The following is a 22196-nucleotide window of genomic DNA, read 5'->3' as shown; positions in this document are numbered from 1 at the left end:
AACGTCGATTTCATGTCAGTCATTTCATTGGTCGGTCACAGTTCGCGAAAGATCGTTCTGACGTGATCCGCAATGGGATGTCCTCAGATTTTTGTTTAGCGGTAGCAGTGTTTGGTACCGTCGGGGTCACAACAAGTCTAACCATGGAAAATGTCCTCACTGTGAAATGTTTCAAGTACACTTAATATCTTTTATTGATATGCTCCATGCATGTATTACCATTATATAAAAACAGACGTTGAAGAACTTGACAATGCAAATATTTCCCATTCGCCTGTGCAAGGACTTTTGACAAACATTTTACAAACAGAGCGTTGATAGCATTGACATAGTACATACATACAGCTTCATCTATTGTGTAAACCACATACTGCCAGGTATTTAAAAACATATTAACATTATTGTATGACTAATGATATTCATCGAAGGAATAAAATGCTGTGTAATGTCATGCATACATTATCTCACTGCTACTTTCAGTTTTTGAACCAGCCATGTTATGCTTCATTGTGCTTCATCACTCGAAAAGAGCGATGGGATAACCTAGGTGGTTAAAGCGTTAGCTCATCACGCCGAAGACCCGGGTTCGAGTCCCCAACCTTCAAGTATTTCATTTTACATGTGTTTTTTCTTTCTTCTTACTCACCTTTTCTTGGATCTCAAAGTCACGGGAATGTGAACTTTTTATGCAGAGCATAGTAAGACCATAACATATCGTTGAACCACACCTGAGCCTTTTATATGATCCAGTTGCAAGCTATGAATATTGGTATTCATGCATCTCGGTGACCTTCAAAATATCATACAGGAAGGAAACATATATAATGCATTTCCTTTCAACGCTCCTCAGACTGAGGTTGTAAACGTAACTTTCTACGTTAAATTGCAGTTCTGGTCTCATGAAAATCTGTCAGCTGGGCACATAAACGGAACATTGTCCTTTTACAGACACGATGAAATGCATGCAACAGATCAGAATACTGCGACAGATATCTAGTTCCTGCTTCATTGGCAGCAATGTTTTCCTATTCAGTGTACATGTATGTACATACGGTTATTTATTTGGCGTTGAACGAAATGCCGATCAGATGACCTCTAAGCTGTCTAAACATTTTTCTTTCCATGCATTTTTTGCAGGAAATGAAGAAAAACAATGACGGACTATTTTCCTGAAAGTTCCCTAGCACAAATGTTTTACATAAATGCGTCTGATCATTTATAAATAGAAACATAAATTCTGCACGCAAGCTCTGACGTTCATTCTGTTTGGAATAAGGTGCATACTCCAGTGAACACAAAGTGAAAGTCGATTCATAAGCGCACAGCCATTGCTCGCAGACTGCATAATAATAACTCAAAAGAACTTATTATTTATCAAAAACCTCTAAAATGTATTTTATTCAGTGGTCTACCAATCTAAAGATGTATAAGTGTTGTCTACACAATGTACTTCATTGAACGAAAGGCCTCTGATATGAATAGGGTTTGGAGGACAATGAATAATACGTAACATTAATTGTCGTCAAATTAACCCTCTGTAAATAAATGTCAATGTTATGAAAACGTAGTTCATGTTTCATACATAATGAATACCTGTTTCTCTATACCTTCCAACATACGGAATATTATATGAACATCTTTCTGCGATCTTAAGTGGAACATTAAAGACTCGTGTTATTTCCTGTCCATGTCCCATGTTCAATAAAGCAGTTGTTGTATGTAAATGAATACGCAAATGAAAGTTCTTAAGTTGAAAAGTATGGCCAAGTCCGTGATTCAAGAAGCACTTTTTACCACGTTTGTCTCCTAGGACAATCAGCTTGGACCAAAAACGTAAAATCAACCTTTCTGACAGATTGAAATAGTTGAAACGAACAGAGTCTAATCCCCATTCATACGATCATGTCTAATAACTTTTTATGGACCCTCGAACATCCGGGGTAGAATAGGTCCTCAGCAACCCATGCTTGCTGTAAAAGGTTACTATGCTTGTCGTAAGAGGCGACTAACGGGATCGGGTGGTCAGGCTCTCTGACTAGATTGAAGCATGTCATGGTATTCAAATTGCATAGATCGATGTGCATGTGTAAATCACTGGATTGTGTGGTCCAGATTCGATTGTTAACAGACCGCCGTCATTTAGCTAGAATACTGCTGAGTGCGGTGTTGAAAAACAAACAAACTTTCATAATGTTGATCTGCACAGTGACAATCCGATGACAGGTCGATGTGATGTGTCTGCTATATTGGGGCCTGTTGCGTAAACAACACACAAACAAAGTATGTTGATAGCTCCTCTGAATAGACAGCAACACTGCCTTCACCAATTTCTTTTGACATAATAAACTATTCATGCAAATTCTAAACAGATACAGAACGAAGATACCGTAATTAGTTTACGCCAGTGAGGATCTTTAAATCATGTCTCGCTGTAAAGTCTCGGACAATGGGAGATCGGCTAAATCATTAGAAGGCTTGAAGGTCCAAATGCATTTTTCAAATTTCCTTCAATACTGCAAACATATTTTAAAAAATCTATTTCCTTTGGGTGAAAACTTGATTGATATGACAAAGCTTCATGGTGTTTGCACCATGTTTTCTGTCACCGGATCATTAAATCTACCCTTGCCACGATCTCGTGACCGCACCGTCCCCCGGCTTTAATTCCGACACGCTCGGCAAAGTCCGGTGGTCGTCGTTGTTCAGTGACATTGCATTCTGATTTAGAGAATTTGTGATCCGACTGTTTCATTCTCTTGTGATCAAATGGCACGCTCATATATTGACTTGATGTTAGTTATCTCCTATATGTTCGCTACCTTCTTCTTTTGTTGAAAATGTTTTTGTAACTATATGATTTTCAAACTTTCGGGGAATTTATATATACACTCAGATATTTTTCATAGTATTTATGATCGTTTTAGCCTCCTTGTGCATAGCTTGCTGTAAATCTTTAATGATACCGTAGGAAAGCTTATGTTCAGCGCTTTAGTTTGATATAGTAGTTATAGTTTGATATAGTAGTTTGATATAGTAGTTAGTTTCTTTAAATTCTATGATCTGGCATGCTAAAACTCCGAGCAATTAGTAGTTTGTAGAATTAATTAAGTACATAATAGTCAAATGACTGTATTAGTAATAGTAATTCCTGTTCAACATGATCGGGCGTAAATCAGAGTGAGTTTGTTAGCTGAGCTACTTGTGTTATATCAAGGGGGGCGCTTACAACTAAATGGAAACCCACGAGCACGTGTTTGGTGCTGACAAACCAAGGATATAATCAGGGCGAATATGGGATTCGATTGCGAGCCCAAGATTGTTGGATGATGGTAGACACAACTAAGGGACACGACTCAATTCACTGACTTGAAGATATACATACTCGGCTCATAAGTAATGATACTCTGTGATAAATGATTGAATTCGCACATTCCGAAACAGAAATATATAAATGAATTTCCAAGAAAAGACACCCCTTATGAAATATAACCATCACACAATCGATAGAGTGTTATCTGATTTCCAGTATATAAGGCTTCACAGTCTTCTAGTTTACCACTTATGAAATATAAAAGTCACAGTAAATAGAGCGTTACATTATTTCCAGCATATGACGCTTCTTAGTCAACAACATCTCACAAGACTTCGGGAAGTTTATCAATGGGCCGCGTAAACTGTTTTGTTATTCTTTTATCGACAGCGATAAAGTATGCCTTTAAACATAACGACTAAGATAATTAACAATACGGCAAATAAAAATCAATACAGCGTGGGGTATAACATCTGACTTTGCAGGAAGCTGGTTGCTGATTGGACAATGCTGATAGTGGACGTGGAATCGTCCTGTGGAACCAAACATATGTTTTCACCAACAGCACCAGTGGCATTGGAGAGGCAGCAGCTGTTGAGGTATGATGGCTACAAGCTTAGTACTGTTCTTATTACCCGTGTTGTTCCACAGTTACAAGGCTTGTCCTAGCATACGGTTTGTGAAAAATGAAAGCTTGACAGGCATGACCTCGGATGCAGGCCTGATTGCGATAGAAACTTCACAACTACGAGCAGAGTGTCCCGTGAAATGCGTGAGGAAAACGGGATGCAAGTCTGTTTTCTATGACCAGACTTCAGGAATATGTCGTCTACATTCCAAGTACTTCCAACAATCCGATAGCGGACTAATAACTAATGCCGGATTCAGTTATCATGAACGTATGTATATAATATTTGTATTTATGTTTTGTATCACGTCACAGTCTGTAATATTTCATCTTAATCACCTGAATATAATCGAGTCTGGACACGCTATTGATACTTGTAAGAGGCAATTATATTGAGCAGTCTGACGCGGGTTGTGGCTCGGTGTTTGTGAGCTGGAGTCCTGTGCTTGAAGGTACTGGGTCCAGAAGCACTTTGACCATACCTTTGCCCCGACGGGTGGTAGAATGGGCCCGGTTTCTATTAATCTGCCGGTCAAAAGCACTGTACGAAAATTGTACTTATCTTGATTTTGGTACATGATATATATATAGATTGATATATCCTGGAACACAATGAAGAACGGATCGAGGTAAGCAGTCATGGGCATGATGGCCATAAGGTGCTTGAAAACCCGTGTTTGGGTGTATCGTAACAGAATCGTTGCATACCATTATCAGAGAGCATAACAACATTTGCTCCACTGAGGATTGTAACAACTGAATGGATTTTTGCCCCCAAATACCCCCCCCCCCCCCCACCACCACCACCACCACATCCCCCTCATCCCCTACCCACACTTCTCTGTGGAACTTCCCATCACCTGCTTCTCTGTGGAACTACCCATCACCTTCTTCTCCATTTAACTACCCATCACCCGCTTCTCCTGGAACTTCCCATCACCTTTGTCTCTGTGGAACTACCCGTCACCCGCTCTTCCGTGGAGCTACCCGTCACCTTCTTCTCTGCGGAACTTCCCATCACCCGCTTCTCTGTGGAACTACCCATCACCTTCTTCTCCTGGAACTTCCCATCACCTTCGTCTCTGCGGAACCGCCCCGTCACGCGCTTCTCCGTGCAACTGCCATCTTCTCTGTGAAACTACCCGCTCTTCTGTGGAACTACCCGTCACATTCTTCTCCGTGGAACTTCCCATCACCCGCTTCTCCGTGCAACTGCCATCTTCTCTGTGGAACTACCCGTCACCAGCTCTTTTGTGGAGCTACCCGTCACCTTCTTCTCCGTGGAACTGCCCATCACCCGCTTCTTTGTGGATCTACCCATCACCTTCTTCTCCGTGGAACTTCCCATCACCTACTTCTCCTTGGAACTTTCCATCACCCGCTTCTCCGTGGAACTTCCCATAACCTTCTCCTCCATGGAACTACCCGTAACATTCTTCTCGGTGGAACTACCTGTCACATTCTTCTCCGTGGAACTTTCTATCATCCGCTTCTCCGTGGAACTTCCCATAACCTTCTCCTCCATGGAACTACCCGTAACATTCTTCTCGAGGGAACTACCTGTCACATTCTTCTCCGTGGAACTTTCCATCACCCGCTTCTCCGTGGAACTTCCCATAATATTCTTCTCCGTGGAACTTCCCATCACCCGCTTCTCCGTGGATCTACCTGTCACCTTCTTCTCCGTGGAACTTCCCATCACCCACTTCTCCGTGGAACCTCACGTAACCCCCTTATCCGTGGAACTTCCCATAATCTTTTCCTCCATGGAACTTCCCATAATCTTCTTCTCCGTGGAACTACCTGTAACATTCTTCTCCGTGGAACTACCTGTCACCTTCTTCTCCATGGAACTTCCCATCACCCACTTCTCCGTGGAACCTCACGTAACCCGCTTCTCTGTGGAACCTCCCATCACCTACTTCTCCTTGGAACTTCCCGTAAACTTCATCTCTGTGGAACTACCCATCACGTTCTTCTCCGTGGAACTTTCCATCACCCGCTTCTTCGTGGAACTTCCCATAACCTTCTCCTCCATGGAACTACCCGTAACATTCTTCTCCGTGGAACTACCTGTCACATTCTTCTCCGTGGAACTTTCCATCACCCGCTTCCCATCACCCACTTCTCCGTGGAACCTCACGTAACCCGCTTCTCCGTGGAACTTCCCATAACCTTCTCCTCCATGGAACTTCCCGTAAACTTCTTCTCCATGGAACTACCCACCACATTCTTCTCCGTGGAACTTTCCATCACCCGCTTCTCCGTGGAACTTCCCATAATCTTCTCTTCCATGGAACTACCCGTAACATTCTTCTCGGTGGAACTACCCGTCACCTTCTTCTCCGTGGAACTTCCCATCACCTGCTTCTCCGTGGAACTTCCCGTAACCTTCTTCTCTGTGGAACTACCCGTCACATTCTTCTCCGTGGAACTTCCCATCACCCGCTTCTCCGTATAACTTCCCGTAACCATCTTCTCTGTGGAGCTACCCGTCACCTTCTTCTCTGTGGAACTTCCCATTACCCGTTTCTCTGTGAAATTTCCCGTCACGTGGAACTTCCCATCACCCTCTTCTCCGTGGAGCCTCCCATTACCCGCTTCTCCGTCGAACTTCCCACCACCCGCTTCTCTGTGGAACTACCCATCACCTTCTTATCTACGGAACTACCCATCACCCGCTTCTCCTTGAACTTCCCATCACCTTCGTCTCTGTGGAACTACCCGTCACCCGCTCTTCCGTGGAGCTACCCGTCAGCATCTTCTCTGTGGAACCGCCCGTCACCCCCCTCTCTGTGCAACTACCCGTCACCCACTTCTCCCTGCAACTGCCCTTCTTCACTGTGGAGCTACCCGTCACCCGCTCTTCTGTGGAGCTACCCGTCACCTTCTACTCCGTGGAACTTCCCGTCACTTTCTTCTCCGCGGAACTTCCCGTCACCCACTTCTCCATTTAACTACCCGTCGCCTTCTTCCCGTGGAACTTCCCGTCACCTGCTTCTCCGTTGAACTACACAGAAAAAGCACACATGTTAAATGTTAAAGTCAATACTTATATATCAGTTAATACATCATGTATTACGGACTGCAATTAGTAGAATTCGTACTGATGTGTCTTTGATCCATTTTGTTCCAGTTTTGTGCCCTGGCATTGAACCCGTTCCTATCGTTCCAAAGGGAACCGTCCAACTGGTCGTCGAGGGGACCTTGGCAACACTGAGGGTGGTCTGTATTGACCGTCATAGGTTCTCCGGATCAGGAACTGCAACGTGCTTTGAAGACGTCGACTGGCCTGCAAGGGGCAGCTGTGAAGAAAACCAATGGTTCGACATGGTAGGAATAATTTGTTTCTAAATTGTGTTTTTTTTTACCTGTAAATACTTGCAAGTACAAATAAGAAAAAGGCAAGTTTGATTGAGACGTACTTAACGATGTTAATTTAATGTCAAGCGTATTAAATGCAATGTTATATAAAATTTGGAAAACAATAGTTTATTGCCGAGACAGCTTGAATACAACCATTTGTTTTCAGATTTCACCAACAGAAGCATACATCTATCACTGTGATCACATAACCTTTAACCATCAAATACCCCCGTTTATCTAGAGTTACTGTATTTTCGACATATCTAACACGTCTGGATTTGTGAAACTGAAATTGTACATATGTGATCCCAGCAATGATTGTGTTGTTGAAGATGTGAATTAAATCCCATTGCTCACAATTTTTGTATGTATCATTATGAATATGAGTGAGTGAGTTTTTTAACAGTATTCCAGTTATATCACGGCGTGTCAGCTTAATGTGGGAGGAAAGCCCGAAGTAATGCAGGTCTCAGGCGTTTACCACTTCGGTGAAACCCACGAGCACGGGTATAGTGCTGACAAACCTAGAAACATAATCGGGGCGAACCAGGATTCGAACCCAAAATCATAGGTTTCTGGCGTGCCCAAGGGACGCAACTCTGCACAGCGAATCGCGGCGTCTAAGACGACTGGGACACCCGTGTCCCCTGTCAATATCAAGTTACATTTTGGTATGTACTAGGATATGTTACACACGTCAGTCGTTGCTGTTTATGTAGTCTTATGACAGACAGCCTTTAGCATGTACAAGACATAAACATTTGATTACCCTGCTTTACCTGCCTATGACTATCTGATTCTGAAAATTCCGATGATTTACAGAGCCTTTTAGTTCTATTTGATTGCAGACTTTGATCGAAAAACAATAGAAACACAATTTAAAATACTCTTTGGGAGATCTCGATTTAGAATTGTCGGTCTTCGTAACTATAACAGAACAGGAAACGGTTTGCCTTAAAATGGATCTACCCTTTATTAACCTACTCAGATGGTTTTCATTTAAAAAAAATTGGTAAAAAGAGTCCTGTAAAAGAAAAAGAAAAATATGCGCACTTGTGAAATGTTAAATCGACTAATCTAAATATTGAGTAAAAACGGTGGACAGCTATAAATAACCAGAATGGCATACCTTTTTTATATTTAAAGTAGTTAACTTAAAATTGTCGACATTACAGAAATACTTTCAAAATCTTTCACTGATTTCAAGTGAAAATACCCCTCGGGAAAGGCGACCGAAATGGGAAACCTATTTGCCGTAAGTTGCTTCCCTGGAGGAAGTGAGTCTGGGGAACGCCAGAGCCGGCAAAAGTGTTCCTTAGTCTTTGTGTCCAAGGTACTTTAAACGACGTTAATCGACGGTAATTGTTGTTAATTAAAGGTGGCAATTGATGTACCTCTTCACCTGAACTATGGTAATCCCCTCGTTCTTGGTGCTGACTGTAAGGGATGAGCGAGAGGTACAATGTCAGTACCCGAGGGCCTCGGACCTATTACCGTAGTTCCTCCAACAAGCACAAAGCGTGATCTTCGTTTAACAGCTTTTATTCCAACTTTGTGTTGCCGGTCAACCCACTCTATTTGTCACTTAATTATGAGACTTCGGCCGCAAAGCTTCAGTCTCAGTCGAAATGCTGGTCCCTGGCCGCTACCTAGCCGCTCTCTAGCCGTTCTTAGCCGTCCTCTCGCCGTCCTTGATTTGGGACTTTTTCCCCTTCTTAAACCGGTACATATGTACGTCGCAGCTCTACTCATTTTTCCATCTATCATTGGTCAACCACCTTTTCCCCCTACACTAGAATCTAACCCACTCTTATCTAATAACCAGCACCTTATTCAGACTTGTTATGATGTAGCTTCTCACCCTTTTGGAATTCGAACTACCCCCCCCCCCCCCCCCCCCCAATACCATATATGTCTCAGGTCCCTAACATCTCCGTCCCTCTCATCTCCGTTCCACTTTTTATCTACTTCCCATCTGGTTAATCGTTTTTCATTAATGTATAACCCTCGACCTACTACCCTCACCCTGGTTATTTGTGGCCAAGTATGTTCCCCGTAGTCTTCAACCATCAGAGTTGCCCATCTCCTATATAAATATATACCAATGTGTTATGTTCATATCCCACTGGCTTCAACTCCTCTTCTTGACCTTTATATACATTCACGTAGGTGTCTTAATGAATTGCCAATTACTTTAATTAGTTGTCAATCACTGTACTTTTATGCCTATAATACGACTCCCGTTCTGACGAAGAACTTGCCAATTCGTGTTATAATATCTGGTATACATTCCCTCTTATTTCTATGACTTATTGATTTAATGGTCTGTACATGATAAATTCTGTGGAAGTGATCACTTCCCTACTGTCCTAACAGCTGTAAAGCCGAATCATGACCCACCTTCATCTCGGTGGAATTTTACCAAGGCCAATTGGTCCCAGTATGAATTATTATGTGTTGCAAAATTGAAGCCTGACAATTTCAGAAATGTACGAGATCCATTCCAGTTATTTTCGAATCAACGCAATGCTATTGATGACCACATCCTAATCCTCTGCAAATTCTTATATTCGTAAACTATGATTTACTAAAGAATGCAAACAATCAAGAAAGTGTAGGAAGATTGCGGGACAATATTTCCGCAAACATCCTACAGTTCATAACTTGAATAATGTTAACATTACTGGTGCCAAGGCACAACGTGCTTATAAACAAAATCAGCGTCCATTTTAGGGGAACTATGTCTCCAAAATTAATTCACGCACACCTGTGTCCACGGTGTGGAACATGGTTCAAAAGATAAAAGACAAAAGTTCAAAATCTTAAGAAAGGTGACAAAGTCCTTACAAATAAACTTGGCGAAACTCTTACCAAACATTCTTTATCGTCAAATTATGTTGTAATGGGTACTGTTTCGGATTTTGCAAACGGGGAAAATAGGTGGGTGACATGATTGAAATATCCATGCTTGCCACCATGTTTAGGTTCATGAAAGATATCCGATATTCAAACAAAAAATTTGTGAAACACATCCTGAGACACTTTGGGGTTTGAATCTCATTACGAGAAAGTATACAAAACGAATTATGGATCACAACTTCTTTATTTTACTGTGATGATGATTCTGTAGTTATCTTTATCTTTATCTTTTAACGGCCATTTCCAGCTTAGCCGATTTCATGGACGGGGTCAGGTGGAGTTAAAAAAAATCGAACTTAAAGTGAAAATATGTCCTGTTAAAACAAAAGATTTAGGTGATAAAAAATGAATATAGTGTACATAATAGCATAAGGGAATCTGATTTTTTGAAAATTTTGAATTTTGATACTGTTTTAAGTGAGTGAATTTTATCAGGGCATTGCTGGTTGTGAAGTTTAAGGCCTAGGGAGGAAGGGTTTATTGCGGCTAGTGTGGCTACCAGGTCCGCTTTGTGGTTGCCGGGCATCTTGGTGTGGACAGGTATCTATAGGTTTGTTATCTCCATGTTTACTGATTTATTATTAATGCTGTCAGGCCGTGTTTTGGAATATTACTTTTGGATTTGTTGTATCGATCTTAATGCGTCTGAAATTATTACGAAATTGTTTTGATTTGATACTTTGGGATACTGTAGAGGAAGTATTGCCTTTAGTTCTGCTTTATTTGGATTAAGAGTAATTTGTATGATGGTAGTTGATGTAGATTATGTTACATGGAGGACTATGCCGGTTTTATTGTTTGTTTTGGGATGCATCAGTGTATGTGTGGGTGTGATCTGGCCAGTTTTCATTTATATATACTCATACGCAAAAGAAACGCAAGTGGTTTTAAGCAAATAGGTAAAAAAGACGGAACCAAAAATTGATACGAGTTTCAGCATGTAGTGAAGCCTGATGGTGTTGTCAATATTTTTGGTTGCATTTTGGAAGCCCCGAGTAAAAACGCAACATAAAAAACGAATCGCCAAAACGTACCATTTCAATGAATATGTGGGTACCCATTTCTCGCGAAATCGAAAATGCACGCTCTGTCACGAACTGGAGAGGGTATAAAACTGTGGCCGATTCTGGGACCTACCAGTCCTTGGTCAACAATGCCACGCCTAACTCAAATTTAGAGAAACCAGGCTTTCGGACGTTTTGGAGCTGGAGAGTCTGTCCAAGATGTTGCCCGTCATTTCAACGTTTACATAACCACAATTTACCGTCTCCTGCATCGATACAATGCTACACAGACCACAGATGACCTTCCTCGGAGCGGTCGTCCTAGGGTCACCACACCTGGACAAGATCGGTAGATTGCAATTGCCCGTCAACACCAGCGACATCCGTTCCACATACATCCACATAATCGACACATTAGCCGGGACACTGTGATCGACGTCTCCGTTCCAACAACCTCAGATGTCGTCGACCATCACGTCGTCCTGTTCTCCAACCACGGCATCGACAAGCACGACTTCAGTGTGCACAGGGTCATCACAATTGGCGTCATCGTGAGTGGAGGCATGTCATCTTCTCTGATGAAAGTCGCTTTTGTGTCTCCCATGCAGACAGAAGAGTCAGAATTTGGCGGCGTCGAGGTGATCGTTTCGCTGACAGAAACGTTGTGGAAAGGGATCCATTGGGTGGTCCTAGCACCATGATATGGGCAGGGATTGGACTTAATGCGAGACTTGGACCCATGTGCTCTCTGAATGTTGGTCAAGGTCGGGGACCCGGCGTCACTGCTCAGCGGTGTATCGACCAAGTGATCAGACACCACGTTGTTCCATTTTTTGCACAACATCAACAACACATTTTCCAGCAGGACAACGCTCGTCCCCATGCCAGAGCTACCATGGCCTTTCTGCAACAACAAAACATCCGTGTTCTATCGTGGCCAGCCCTCAGCCCTGATCTGACTCCCATCGAACATTTGTGGGAGGAGGTTTAAAGGCGTCTGCACAATGTGCGCCCAGTCCCTACAACTGCCGATGAACTATACACAGTTGCTCTGGATGTGTGCAGGAGGATCCATAGGGCCTTCACAAATCGTCTGTTCCACTCAATGTACAGGAGATGTGTGGCAGTGATCAATGCTAATGGTGGTCAGACCAGGTACTGACTGACATTATGGGTATTGACCCGAAACTGTAAGCCCTTAACATTTGAAAAAAACAATTATATCATCTGCCTTTAATCCATCTGCCTTCAGTCAGTTTTTTGTCAATCTTGCCCTATTAGTATTTCTTGTCTTTACTGTTGAAAATAAATAACATGTATACTGCATAGCGGACTTGCGTTTCTTTTGCGTGTGAGTATAGTTGAGGATAATGTGTTTATGGGTTGTAGTTGAAATGATGTGTGTAGTGATATGTCTGTTTGTGGAAGGGGTGTGTCATTATATATTTATCGGGGAGTGGTTTGTCATCATGTATTTATTTGGGAGTGGTGCATGTGGCATGTTGTCCAGTTTGTGATTTGTATTAACTAATGTAGATGGGCTAGGTTAGGGGGCTTGTTTTTGGTATTTTTGTGTGTGATTACTTTGTAGATTGAGTTTTGTTGTTCCCCAGCCCAACAGTTTGGTCAAGAGGGGGGAGCTAAACCTGAAAATAATAGTAGATTGGCGGACTCGAAGTATTCGAAAGATTTATAGTAGAGTGTGGATATGTGGGCTAGTGGGTGGAGGGTTAATTAGTGTGGCAGCTGCAATAAACTCTACTGTTTTGTTTATGTTTGTATTGAGTGTCTGTGATGTGATTATCTGTGGGGGTTTGTTTTGAGTGTTTGGAATTATTGAGTGAGAAATTGTGTTCTTGTAGTGCCCGTTTTGTATGTTGTGTGTCGAGGGTTTCTAGTATACGCTTCAAAAAAAGAAACGCAAAGCGTGTGAAGTAGGAAAATACATTTATAGGAAAAGTCCAAGGTGAACGTCAGCTACCATCAATAACTCGTATGTCCCCCGTTGGAATCGATAGCGGCCTGACATCACCTGCCCATAGAAAAGACGAGTATGCGAATCACATCCTGGGGAATGGTAGCCCACTCGGTCTGCAATGCAAAAGCCAACTGCTGCAAAGTCTGGAGTTGTGGTTGACGTCGGCGTAGCCGTCTATCCAATCCATCTCACAGGTGCTTCACATCCGGGGATCTGGAGGGCCGGGGAGAACATCAACGTTGTTGTTGCGTAGACAGTCTCTTGTGATCCGTGCTGTTGTCCTGCTGGAATACACCGTTGCCGTTGGGTGCAATTGGGAGGTCGTGTGGTGAAGATTTTCGTTGATGTATCGTTTAGCCTTAGGATTGCCCTGGATATGGAGCAAACTGTCCAGCTATGATGAGAGATATCCGCCCACGTCATAACGCTACCCCGAACCAAACCTGTCCACTTCCTGTACACAGTTCCCGGCGTAACTTTCTCCCCGACGTCTGTAAACCCGGTTTTGTACGGTCTTGTCGGAGATTCTGCGCAGTCCGGGTATTTGGGGTGCGGTTGAGGTGGCTGTGGTCGTCCTTTTACGTAGGTGGCGCATGACGCTGCATTGAAAACCCTGGCCACAGCTGATCGGGAATCTCCTGCCTGCAAGCAACCTATAATGTTGTTTCTTTGCACTTCTGTTAATCATGGCATGCTGTTGAACTGTCACTGTTCGATTGACGCAGGTGCCAGGCAATCATAAACCCTGCACTTGAATAACGTTCATAGTGCTGCTGCACGTGCAGTGCGTGCAGCTCCATGACCCTTTTGTTAATGCACTGGGTGCGTTTTTCCGATTCGTTTGCATGTCCTTGTTTGTGATCATGTTTATCCGGGAAATTTGTCACTGACACTATAACACATGGGGTTGACCAGCGAATTTGGTGGGGTAGAGGGTGGGGATTTGTTTTATGGTGGTGCGTGTTGGGTAGTAAGGGGGAGTTTTGTGGTTTGGCTTGTGAGTTTGTGTTGTGGGTGGTTGAGGGGTGTAGAAAAGTTGTTTGCGGTTGGGTCTGTGTTGTTGTTTGTTATTTTTTGTATGTTTTGGGGATTTTTCTTTTGTTTTGTTTTGTTTTATTTAGTGGGAGGGGGGGGGGGGGGGGTGGTGGCTATGGAGCTTGCTGTAGAATTTAGTGTTTCGGTTGTTTCGGATTCCTCAGGTATTTCATGTAGGGTATGACTGTTGCTGGTTTGGGGAGACGAGCTTGCGTTATATGTTTGTTTATTCTGAGGATGTTTCTGTTTGATGGGGCGCCGCAGTTTACTCAATACGAGGCCAATGTGCATTCGGAAATTTCTTGTCTTTGTGATTTACATTTTTGGCATATGGGCGGTTTTTTTTAATTCTGTGGTGTTGTTTTGCTATGAGTGACAGGTGTTGCATTGTGTTGGTTTTTTTTAATGGAATGTATTATATTAGTTAGGGCGTTGAATGTTACATGGGGTGGGGGAATGAGTGTTTTGAATGTTAGAAATGATATATGTTGTTTGTTTTCCATTTGTGGATTGTTTTTTGTTCATGTGTTTGAAGTCTACTTTTTTTGTTTGGGATGGATGTTTGTTTGATATATGTATGTATTCTTGTATGTCCTGTATGTGTATTACACAGTAAGTGGCCACGGTTGTTCACGTACTTGTATTCAATTAGTGCTTCTTTAGGCAGAGGGCAAATTTATTGGTAGAGAATGTTTCACTGAATTTGTATTGATAGTTTAATCGACATCATTTGGCGAGGTATTGATGGGGCGTTGGGCTGAGTTGGCTTGGGTTAGTGGATTGTTTGGATTGTTTGGATTGTGATCAATGATTATGATAACGATGAATTACTGAATGAATGTTGTTAGGAGACTCTTATTTCCCTTACTATAGTCGTCATTCAGGTTGAGCGTGGCCACTCTGAATGCCAGTAGTGGTTCCACGGCATGAATCAAGTCCCTTGGTAAAGTTTGTTGATGTCTCGAGGCATTGTTGGAACTGCTTCAAAGGCCTACGTCCCCTATAAATAGTGGACATCTCCCAAAGATGGCAGTGGCAATCTTGACTTCAAGCCGTTGAAATGGTACATCACTTGGACTGCTCTTTTGAAAATATTGATAGTTGAAAGGCACATCTAAGCTAACTTTTCGCTTCTAGTTTTCGTGGGATTTCAGAGAGTAAATCAGCCTACAAGTAGAATTTTCAAAACAGCAATCATGAATAGATATATTGGAAAATAATTTGAAATTTCTTAAGAAATTCAAACTTTCTGACGTTTGACGAGTCCATCTATGAAAGTTGGGAGGGGTGAAGGATGTAGCCAAGGACTGTAAACACAGCTGTGTCTTGGAGGGGAATGTAGACAGATGGTTATCTGGGGCTATTGCCGCTGTCAACACAAAGTGTTTCAATATGAGAGTATATGATAAATGAGTGAGTGAGTGAGTGAGTATGGTTTTACGCCGCTTTTAGCAATATTCCAGCAATATCACGGCGGGGGACCCCAGAAATGGGCATCACACATTGTACCCATGTTGGGAATCGAACCCGGGTCTTCGGCGTGACGAGCGAACGCTATGATAAATGAAAGAGATATCTGTAAAGAAACAAAACACATGTCTATTCTAAGAAAATTCTTTAAATTAGTAAGTATATGTCCAAGTTATCCACAACATATAACCAGAAAATGTTCTGCTCTGAGACACGACAGGATGACGCACGACAGGTGGCATCGGAGGGACATCATGCCCAACTGTGATCTCCAGAAAACAAGACTATGGATGCCTAAGACATCAGTGGGAGAATGTGTAGAACATTATTCTTTGCAAAGATTGAATGATTGAATGATTGATGATTAGTATACATTTTGTTCTTATTTGTTCATTTCTCTTAAAAAAGGCATTTTTTAATAATATTTTGATTCCGTAATCTTGTCTCACATTAATATACAGAATGCATGCAAGATAGTTATAAAAATGAAGAAATGAAAAGAATGTAATAACATTCAAATACTGGAATTCTAATGCAGATTTAAAATTTGCTATAGTAAAAGAAAAAACATACACAAAGTTTATTGTTAGAGTGTTATGTAGATATTTTGTAGTTATAGACAATATACAATTATTTGAATGGTTTTTTTCAACAAGCACACTAACAGATACATACACAGAGAGTGATACACATACAAACACGAGCACGCATACTCTCTCTCTCTCTCTCTCTCTCTCTCTCTCTCTCTCTCTCTCTCTCTCTCTCTCTCTCTCGCTCTCTCTCTCTCTCTCTCTCACACACACACACAACACACACACACACCATTGTACAGTAAGCTAAATTATAACTAATTAAGTGTTTACTTCTAAAATATTGATTTTATTTTTTTTAAATTAATTTTTTTTTTTTTTTTTGGGGGGGGGAGATTTGACAAATCAATTTTGATGCCTTTATCAACAGAGTGTCTCATTTTGTTGCTATAAATCCTAGTTGTCCCTGGGAATTCGACCGACTCTATATTATAGCAGTACAAGCACAAATTTGGTACAGGCCGCCAATCCTTCAGTAAGTACATGTACATCTCCAAAAGCAGCACCAAACATAGATGTTACCCATTTCATTACGTATACATTATTTGGGTTTGGTTTCCAGACTACACCAGTCATAAGATATTTCCCAGTCCCTGTGAGTGTTGGAACCAAGGCCATTCTTGTGGGTCGTGCTGGGACACCATCGTAAGTATGCATTAACTGCATTCCACTTTGTGAAATGTCTACATAGTCTACTTGGCTTACAACAAAAAGTAGGATATAACAATGTCATAAAAAAACTGAATAAACAGCTACAACGAATCGAATTTCTGTTTCAAGCAAACATTGTTGTCAATTATATATTTTGTTACTTATTTTTTTGCTTATTGACAATCGTCATTTGTAGAACATCAATACCCTTTAATTAGGGAGTGATATATCAGTATCCTTGAAAAGAAAGTTCAAACACATTTGCACATCAAAACTTGATAATATGTATTTGTAGCTTGAGAAAGTCGTTATCAATATAAAGATTTGCTCATCTTTGTACTAACAACTGTATGATAATGTTGAACCTCTTTTGCCAGGGTATTATCCATAACTACAAAACTAAACATTATGTCAATGTATATATTTCTTTCGTCATATTCATGTTTTATTTCAGGTTCTATCTAAATATAAAACCACCTCGTAATGTCACGATTTCACTGCATGCAAATCTGATTGACGGAACGATTACAAGGAAAAAGAAACATCTTGGCTCATGGGGTCATTTCATAACCGAAACAACTAATGCTCTGATGCCACCTGGATCTGTCTTCACCCTCACTGTAGAGTTTACAAGCGAAAGTGAACTGAAGGTGAGTTATGAAGTGTGACGTTGTTCCTCCATCAAGTACTAAACTATTATTGTCTGATGGTAATGAAGTATGTTCTTGCTAAAAGTTCAAAATGCTAACAATATTGGCAAACTTATGTAATGAGTTGACTGGAAGTACGGACCTGCTAAACACACACTCTCTGATATTCTTTTGAAATAAATGCCACTTGCAGCATGCGCTGTGTGGACACATCGTTATAACACGAGATTTTGATTTTTAACAAATGTTTCTCAAGATCGCAGGATATATACAAATGTTTATATAAAATCTTAACTGGCTAATATATTGGGTTTTAAAGGAACGTGTATATATTATTTGGTGGGAACCATAATGATTTCAACTGGATTCTAATACCTCACAATACTATTATTCGTTTAAGGGAACAGTAACTGGAAACTCATTTTACAACTTCACGTATCCAGTTCTAGTCGGTCTGGAATCAATTGCTCTCTTTCAAGTTAAAGACAACATTAGCATCTCCGAGATACGTTTTGAATGGCCTTAAAGGGATGCTGTGCGTCTGATTACGGGGGCGGCCCACCACTTGAAACTGCCTGGGATGTCGGCAATTTCTGAAACGTGAATATGAATTCATAATAAAACGCTTAAGAAGGTGCTTCATGGATTGTTTAGTTTTCTTTATTTAACCGAGCAGTGCTCCAAATGAAATCACAGAGAGCCTTCACACAAACTACGCTTTCGTAGTATAGGGAATGGGGGACTGGTTCAATACCCCTTCTGGATCAATTCCAGACCCTGAAAATGCCCCCATGTAAACCTGGGATTTGTCCAAAAGGGGGGTTGAGGCTGTCCGAACCCCCATTCCCTATACCACTGCTAATGATTTGCGTTGTTTCTGACCCTCCCGTTTTGTATGTTGGACGAGTAATATTTTATTATTCAGTATGGGACTTATTTGATAAATTTAAAAACTATTTTCCTGCTGATGACTGTCAGGAACTAATGTTGTCATTGTAACATGTATCACTGTCAAAGCACAATGTATCCAGTTCCATACATGTACCAGACTATTTAAGTGGAACAATATTTAGGGGACACAGTTTGCACAGTCATCTAAGGCGTTCAAATTGGCGTTAGAACTCATCACAAAACAACCATTTCACTTCATCTTCTGCTTATTTGTAATAACAACCAATTAATATTGTTGCATAGTGTTTATTCGAAACAAACAGTCATAACAACGTGCCTTCGTGGCCTAGTGGTACAACGTTCGCCCGGAGAGCGGAAGGTCCGGGGTTCGATCGTTTATAGTTAAACTGCGACATGGTATCTCAGTTGGCTAGCACCATGAAACTGGAATAGTTCGGACAAGTACAAGCAGCCAAACATGCACACACGTCCACGCGCGGTATATGATTGAATGTAATGGTCTAAGAAAGTATGATTGTTACCCACGTGTTGACTACACATGGAGGCGACAAACAGCGGAGTTGGGGCTCCATATGATAATGTTTCTTGGATAAAAGAGATTACTCACTCGGTACCACGAGTATTATGTTCATGTGAAGTATTTCCGTGGTAGTAAACTTATAGGATTAGTGTTCCTTTACTTTTCTACATAAGTGCATTATGGTTAATATGTATATACATTTTGTTCATGGATGTAGTATTCGAGCACTAATGACATGTGATGTGAAAACATCTTCAAACTATAATGAAATGAGTTTGTTTTGTAAATACACGAAATAAAAATGTGAAATTGATTTCATATGTGTTGTCTTGACACCTTCGCAAAATGCCATGCGTACTAAATATATATATATAAATATAAATAAGTAAATAAATATAAGTAAATAAGTGGAGTAAGATTGAACACAGTTTTAACTGGTTAGAGCTTTCAACTCGTACTACGTACGAGTCTCATCAGGCCATAACTGAAAAACGGACATGAAGTAGTAATATATAGTTACGTGACGTCATAACATCTAGGAGAACGATGACGTCACAATACCAAGGTGACAATGGACAAATAACTTACGCCTTTTTATTACTTGCCCGTGAAGAGATCACCCGTTTAATAAACATACAGCTGTATTACACATTGTGTAATACCAAAACGCGTGCTTATGTTCTCTCGGAACACGTTTCAACGACATTGCGTGTGGAGATGATAGATCACTGAGAGGAGTTTTTAAGCACACTCGATGACCCCAGCAACCTTATTGCTAGGCTGACGCCCCATGGCATTGTTTCGCCGAAGGATCTTGCAACAAACTTCCACAAATTACGTCATCGGGTATTGTGACGTCATTGTAAACTTTGAGGTGCAAGGCCCCGTTCCACAAGGCGACCGTACTGTAGCGCAACGACAGTCGTTGGTCTAAGTTAAAGCATGTGAGTTGCGATAACCTTTAACGCTACGATAATTTTGTGGAACGGACGCCTGAATTCTAAAGGTGGACCGTTGTATGGTATTAAATTCATACGTTTCAACTTTTGACGTGTTTGAAGTATTATTCTGTTAAACTCAATTGTATTATGCCGTGGATCGTGTAGGTGTCAGCCTATTCACACTCGACAGTATAATTCTAAAAACGTTTTAAATGGCAAGTAATAAATAAAATACTAAACTCGCTCCCGTGTAAAACCAATTTTATGAAACTCGTGAAACTTCATTCGTTTCGTAAAATTGGTATTACACGGGAGCTCGTTTAGTATTCTATATACATTTAACTTAGGCGCGTATTTATGAATGAAATGTTGCTCTTTTTGAAACAATGTAGGTTCATGATCAAAATTTAGCATATATAGCGGGAAAACTTCAATCTTACTCCACTTATTTAATTATAACTATATCGTGCCTGAGAGTTAGAACTCTACTGTGCTTTATATATATATATATAGCTTCTCAACGGCTCTTCGGGTGTAATGAATCTTTACGAAGATTGTGACTTGCACCATCAGTTCGCGTACTTAATTTAGTTGAACGATTGACCATCCTTTGCAAGGGTGGTATCACCGTTTACCGAACAAATGGTATAAAACTATATTTGGATAGTGATCATAAACACATGCTTGCAGTGGGAATCGTGCAAAGGATTCTTTGATTATGGAAAGGGTCCTGGCTTTTCCTAAAGTACAGCGAAACCCTGATATGTAGACATGAAGAGACCTGGAAATAATCTCAATGTCAACTCGTTGTTAACAGTTAGTGTCGGGTGGACTGTGTAATGTGTCTCTGGGGAACAAGGAAATATATCCAGATAACAGGTGTTTTCTGCTTAAGAGGTTTTACTTGGCGAGAATTCACTGTATATACCTACGGAGTCTTTCTGTACATCAAAAAGAAAATTAATTGGCACGTTTCATCACAATTGTAAGGAGATGGTTCTGTGAAAATGTAAAGATTCGTAATAGACGGGATGTAATTTACGAACTTCTTCAAATGGCTTCGTCACATGACGTAAGTTGACGTGAGCCAGCTATCAACACTTCGAATTACATACGTCACAATATGGCCGCCTCCGTGATCTAGTGGAAACAACGTCTGCCTGGACAGTCATAACTGTCTAAACCAAAGTTGGTTTCCGCAATGTACAGACAAATGTGGTTACGTCTCTGGAATGAGTGAGATCTACATGTGGACTGGAACTCGGGTTCGTGGCGTGCTTGGCGAACACCCGATTACGCCTCTGAAAAACACAACGCCACTGATTCCAAAGATTTCTAGTTTGAGACAATCAAAACGGACATGACAAGTTTACAGCAGAGAGCAAATCAGCAATGGCCATTTCTACGTTTAGGTTTCATATCATATTATTTCGTTAAATGTTTCCACTGTAGTGAAATGATGTGTTGCGTAAATCATACAACAATTCTCGTTGACAATGCACCACGTCTTTAAAAATATATTCGAGACGAATAAATTATATCGTCCACTTGAACGTAAACATGCAGTGGGCAAACAACAGAATTTTATATATTAGTCGTGAAAGGATTTTTTTGTGGCAAAGACACTTGTCAGTCATACACCCCCAAACCACTACCAAACCCACACCGTACGCAACAGTCGTTTTAATGTTCCTGGGGAGGGGGGGGGGGGGAGGCCTTGCCTCCAAAAGCTCGTTCTTCCTTCAGTGACGTGGAGCAGAAAGCGACTTTCGTCTGACCAATGGATCCGTCTCCAAGTTCTCAGATTCCAGGTCTGTCAATACACCATGCTAAACGAGCAGCTTTGTGGTGATCTCTCAACAAGGGACGCTTTATGACTCGTCTAGCCCTCAGTCCTGCTGCTTTCAGTCGGTTCCTGACGGTTCTGGTGCTGAAATGACGAATGGGCAACCACAGCTGTTTCAGACGAGTACTTGTTGAAAAGGGTCCTCGGCGTGTGAGAAGAAGAAGGTCCCTGTCTTCGCGATGTGTCGTCACAGGAGGTCTTCCGGATCTGGGACGGCCCTGTACATCACCGGTATGAGCATGTTTCTCGGTTAAACGGCTTACGACAGTGTGGGGATACCCTAAATCCCGACCAATGGCATTACAAGACATTCCTGCGTTATGCATGCCGATTATTTGCCATCGCCTTCGTACCCTGGTCACACAATGTCATGGAA

General features: G+C 41.4%; 1 protein-coding gene across 1 annotated transcript; it reads left to right on the top strand.

Annotated features, from left to right (window-relative positions):
* The first annotated feature begins 3911 nt into the window (after nucleotides 1-3911).
* LOC139449863 (uncharacterized) lies at nucleotides 3912-19134 on the top strand. Its single transcript, XM_071231429.1, has 5 exons — nucleotides 3912-4209; nucleotides 7075-7271; nucleotides 16863-16945; nucleotides 17406-17601; nucleotides 18002-19134. Exons 1-5 carry the CDS (start codon nucleotides 3912-3914, stop codon nucleotides 18125-18127), a joined length of 900 nt encoding a protein of 299 aa, XP_071087530.1. The 3' UTR covers nucleotides 18128-19134.
* The last annotated feature ends 3062 nt before the right edge of the window (nucleotides 19135-22196 follow it).

This window comes from Haliotis cracherodii, unplaced genomic scaffold, assembly GCF_022045235.1.
Source record: "Haliotis cracherodii isolate W230 unplaced genomic scaffold, xgHalCrac1.p SCAF_8, whole genome shotgun sequence".
Classification (NCBI taxonomy): Eukaryota; Metazoa; Mollusca; class Gastropoda; order Lepetellida; family Haliotidae; genus Haliotis; species Haliotis cracherodii.
This window is presented reverse-complemented; position numbering and strand designations above follow the sequence as displayed.

Excerpts from the sequence above, each read along its gene's own strand:
- LOC139449863 (XM_071231429.1), top strand. The coding sequence starts at position 3,912 with ATGATGGCTACAAGCTTAGTACTGTTCTTATTACCCGTGTTGTTCCAC. Across the intron at positions 4,210-7,074 it reads CGGATTCAGTTATCATGAAC|TTTTGTGCCCTGGCATTGAA; the intron begins GTATGTATATAA and ends ATTTTGTTCCAG. Across the intron at positions 16,946-17,405 it reads GGTCGTGCTGGGACACCATC|GTTCTATCTAAATATAAAAC; the intron begins GTAAGTATGCAT and ends GTTTTATTTCAG.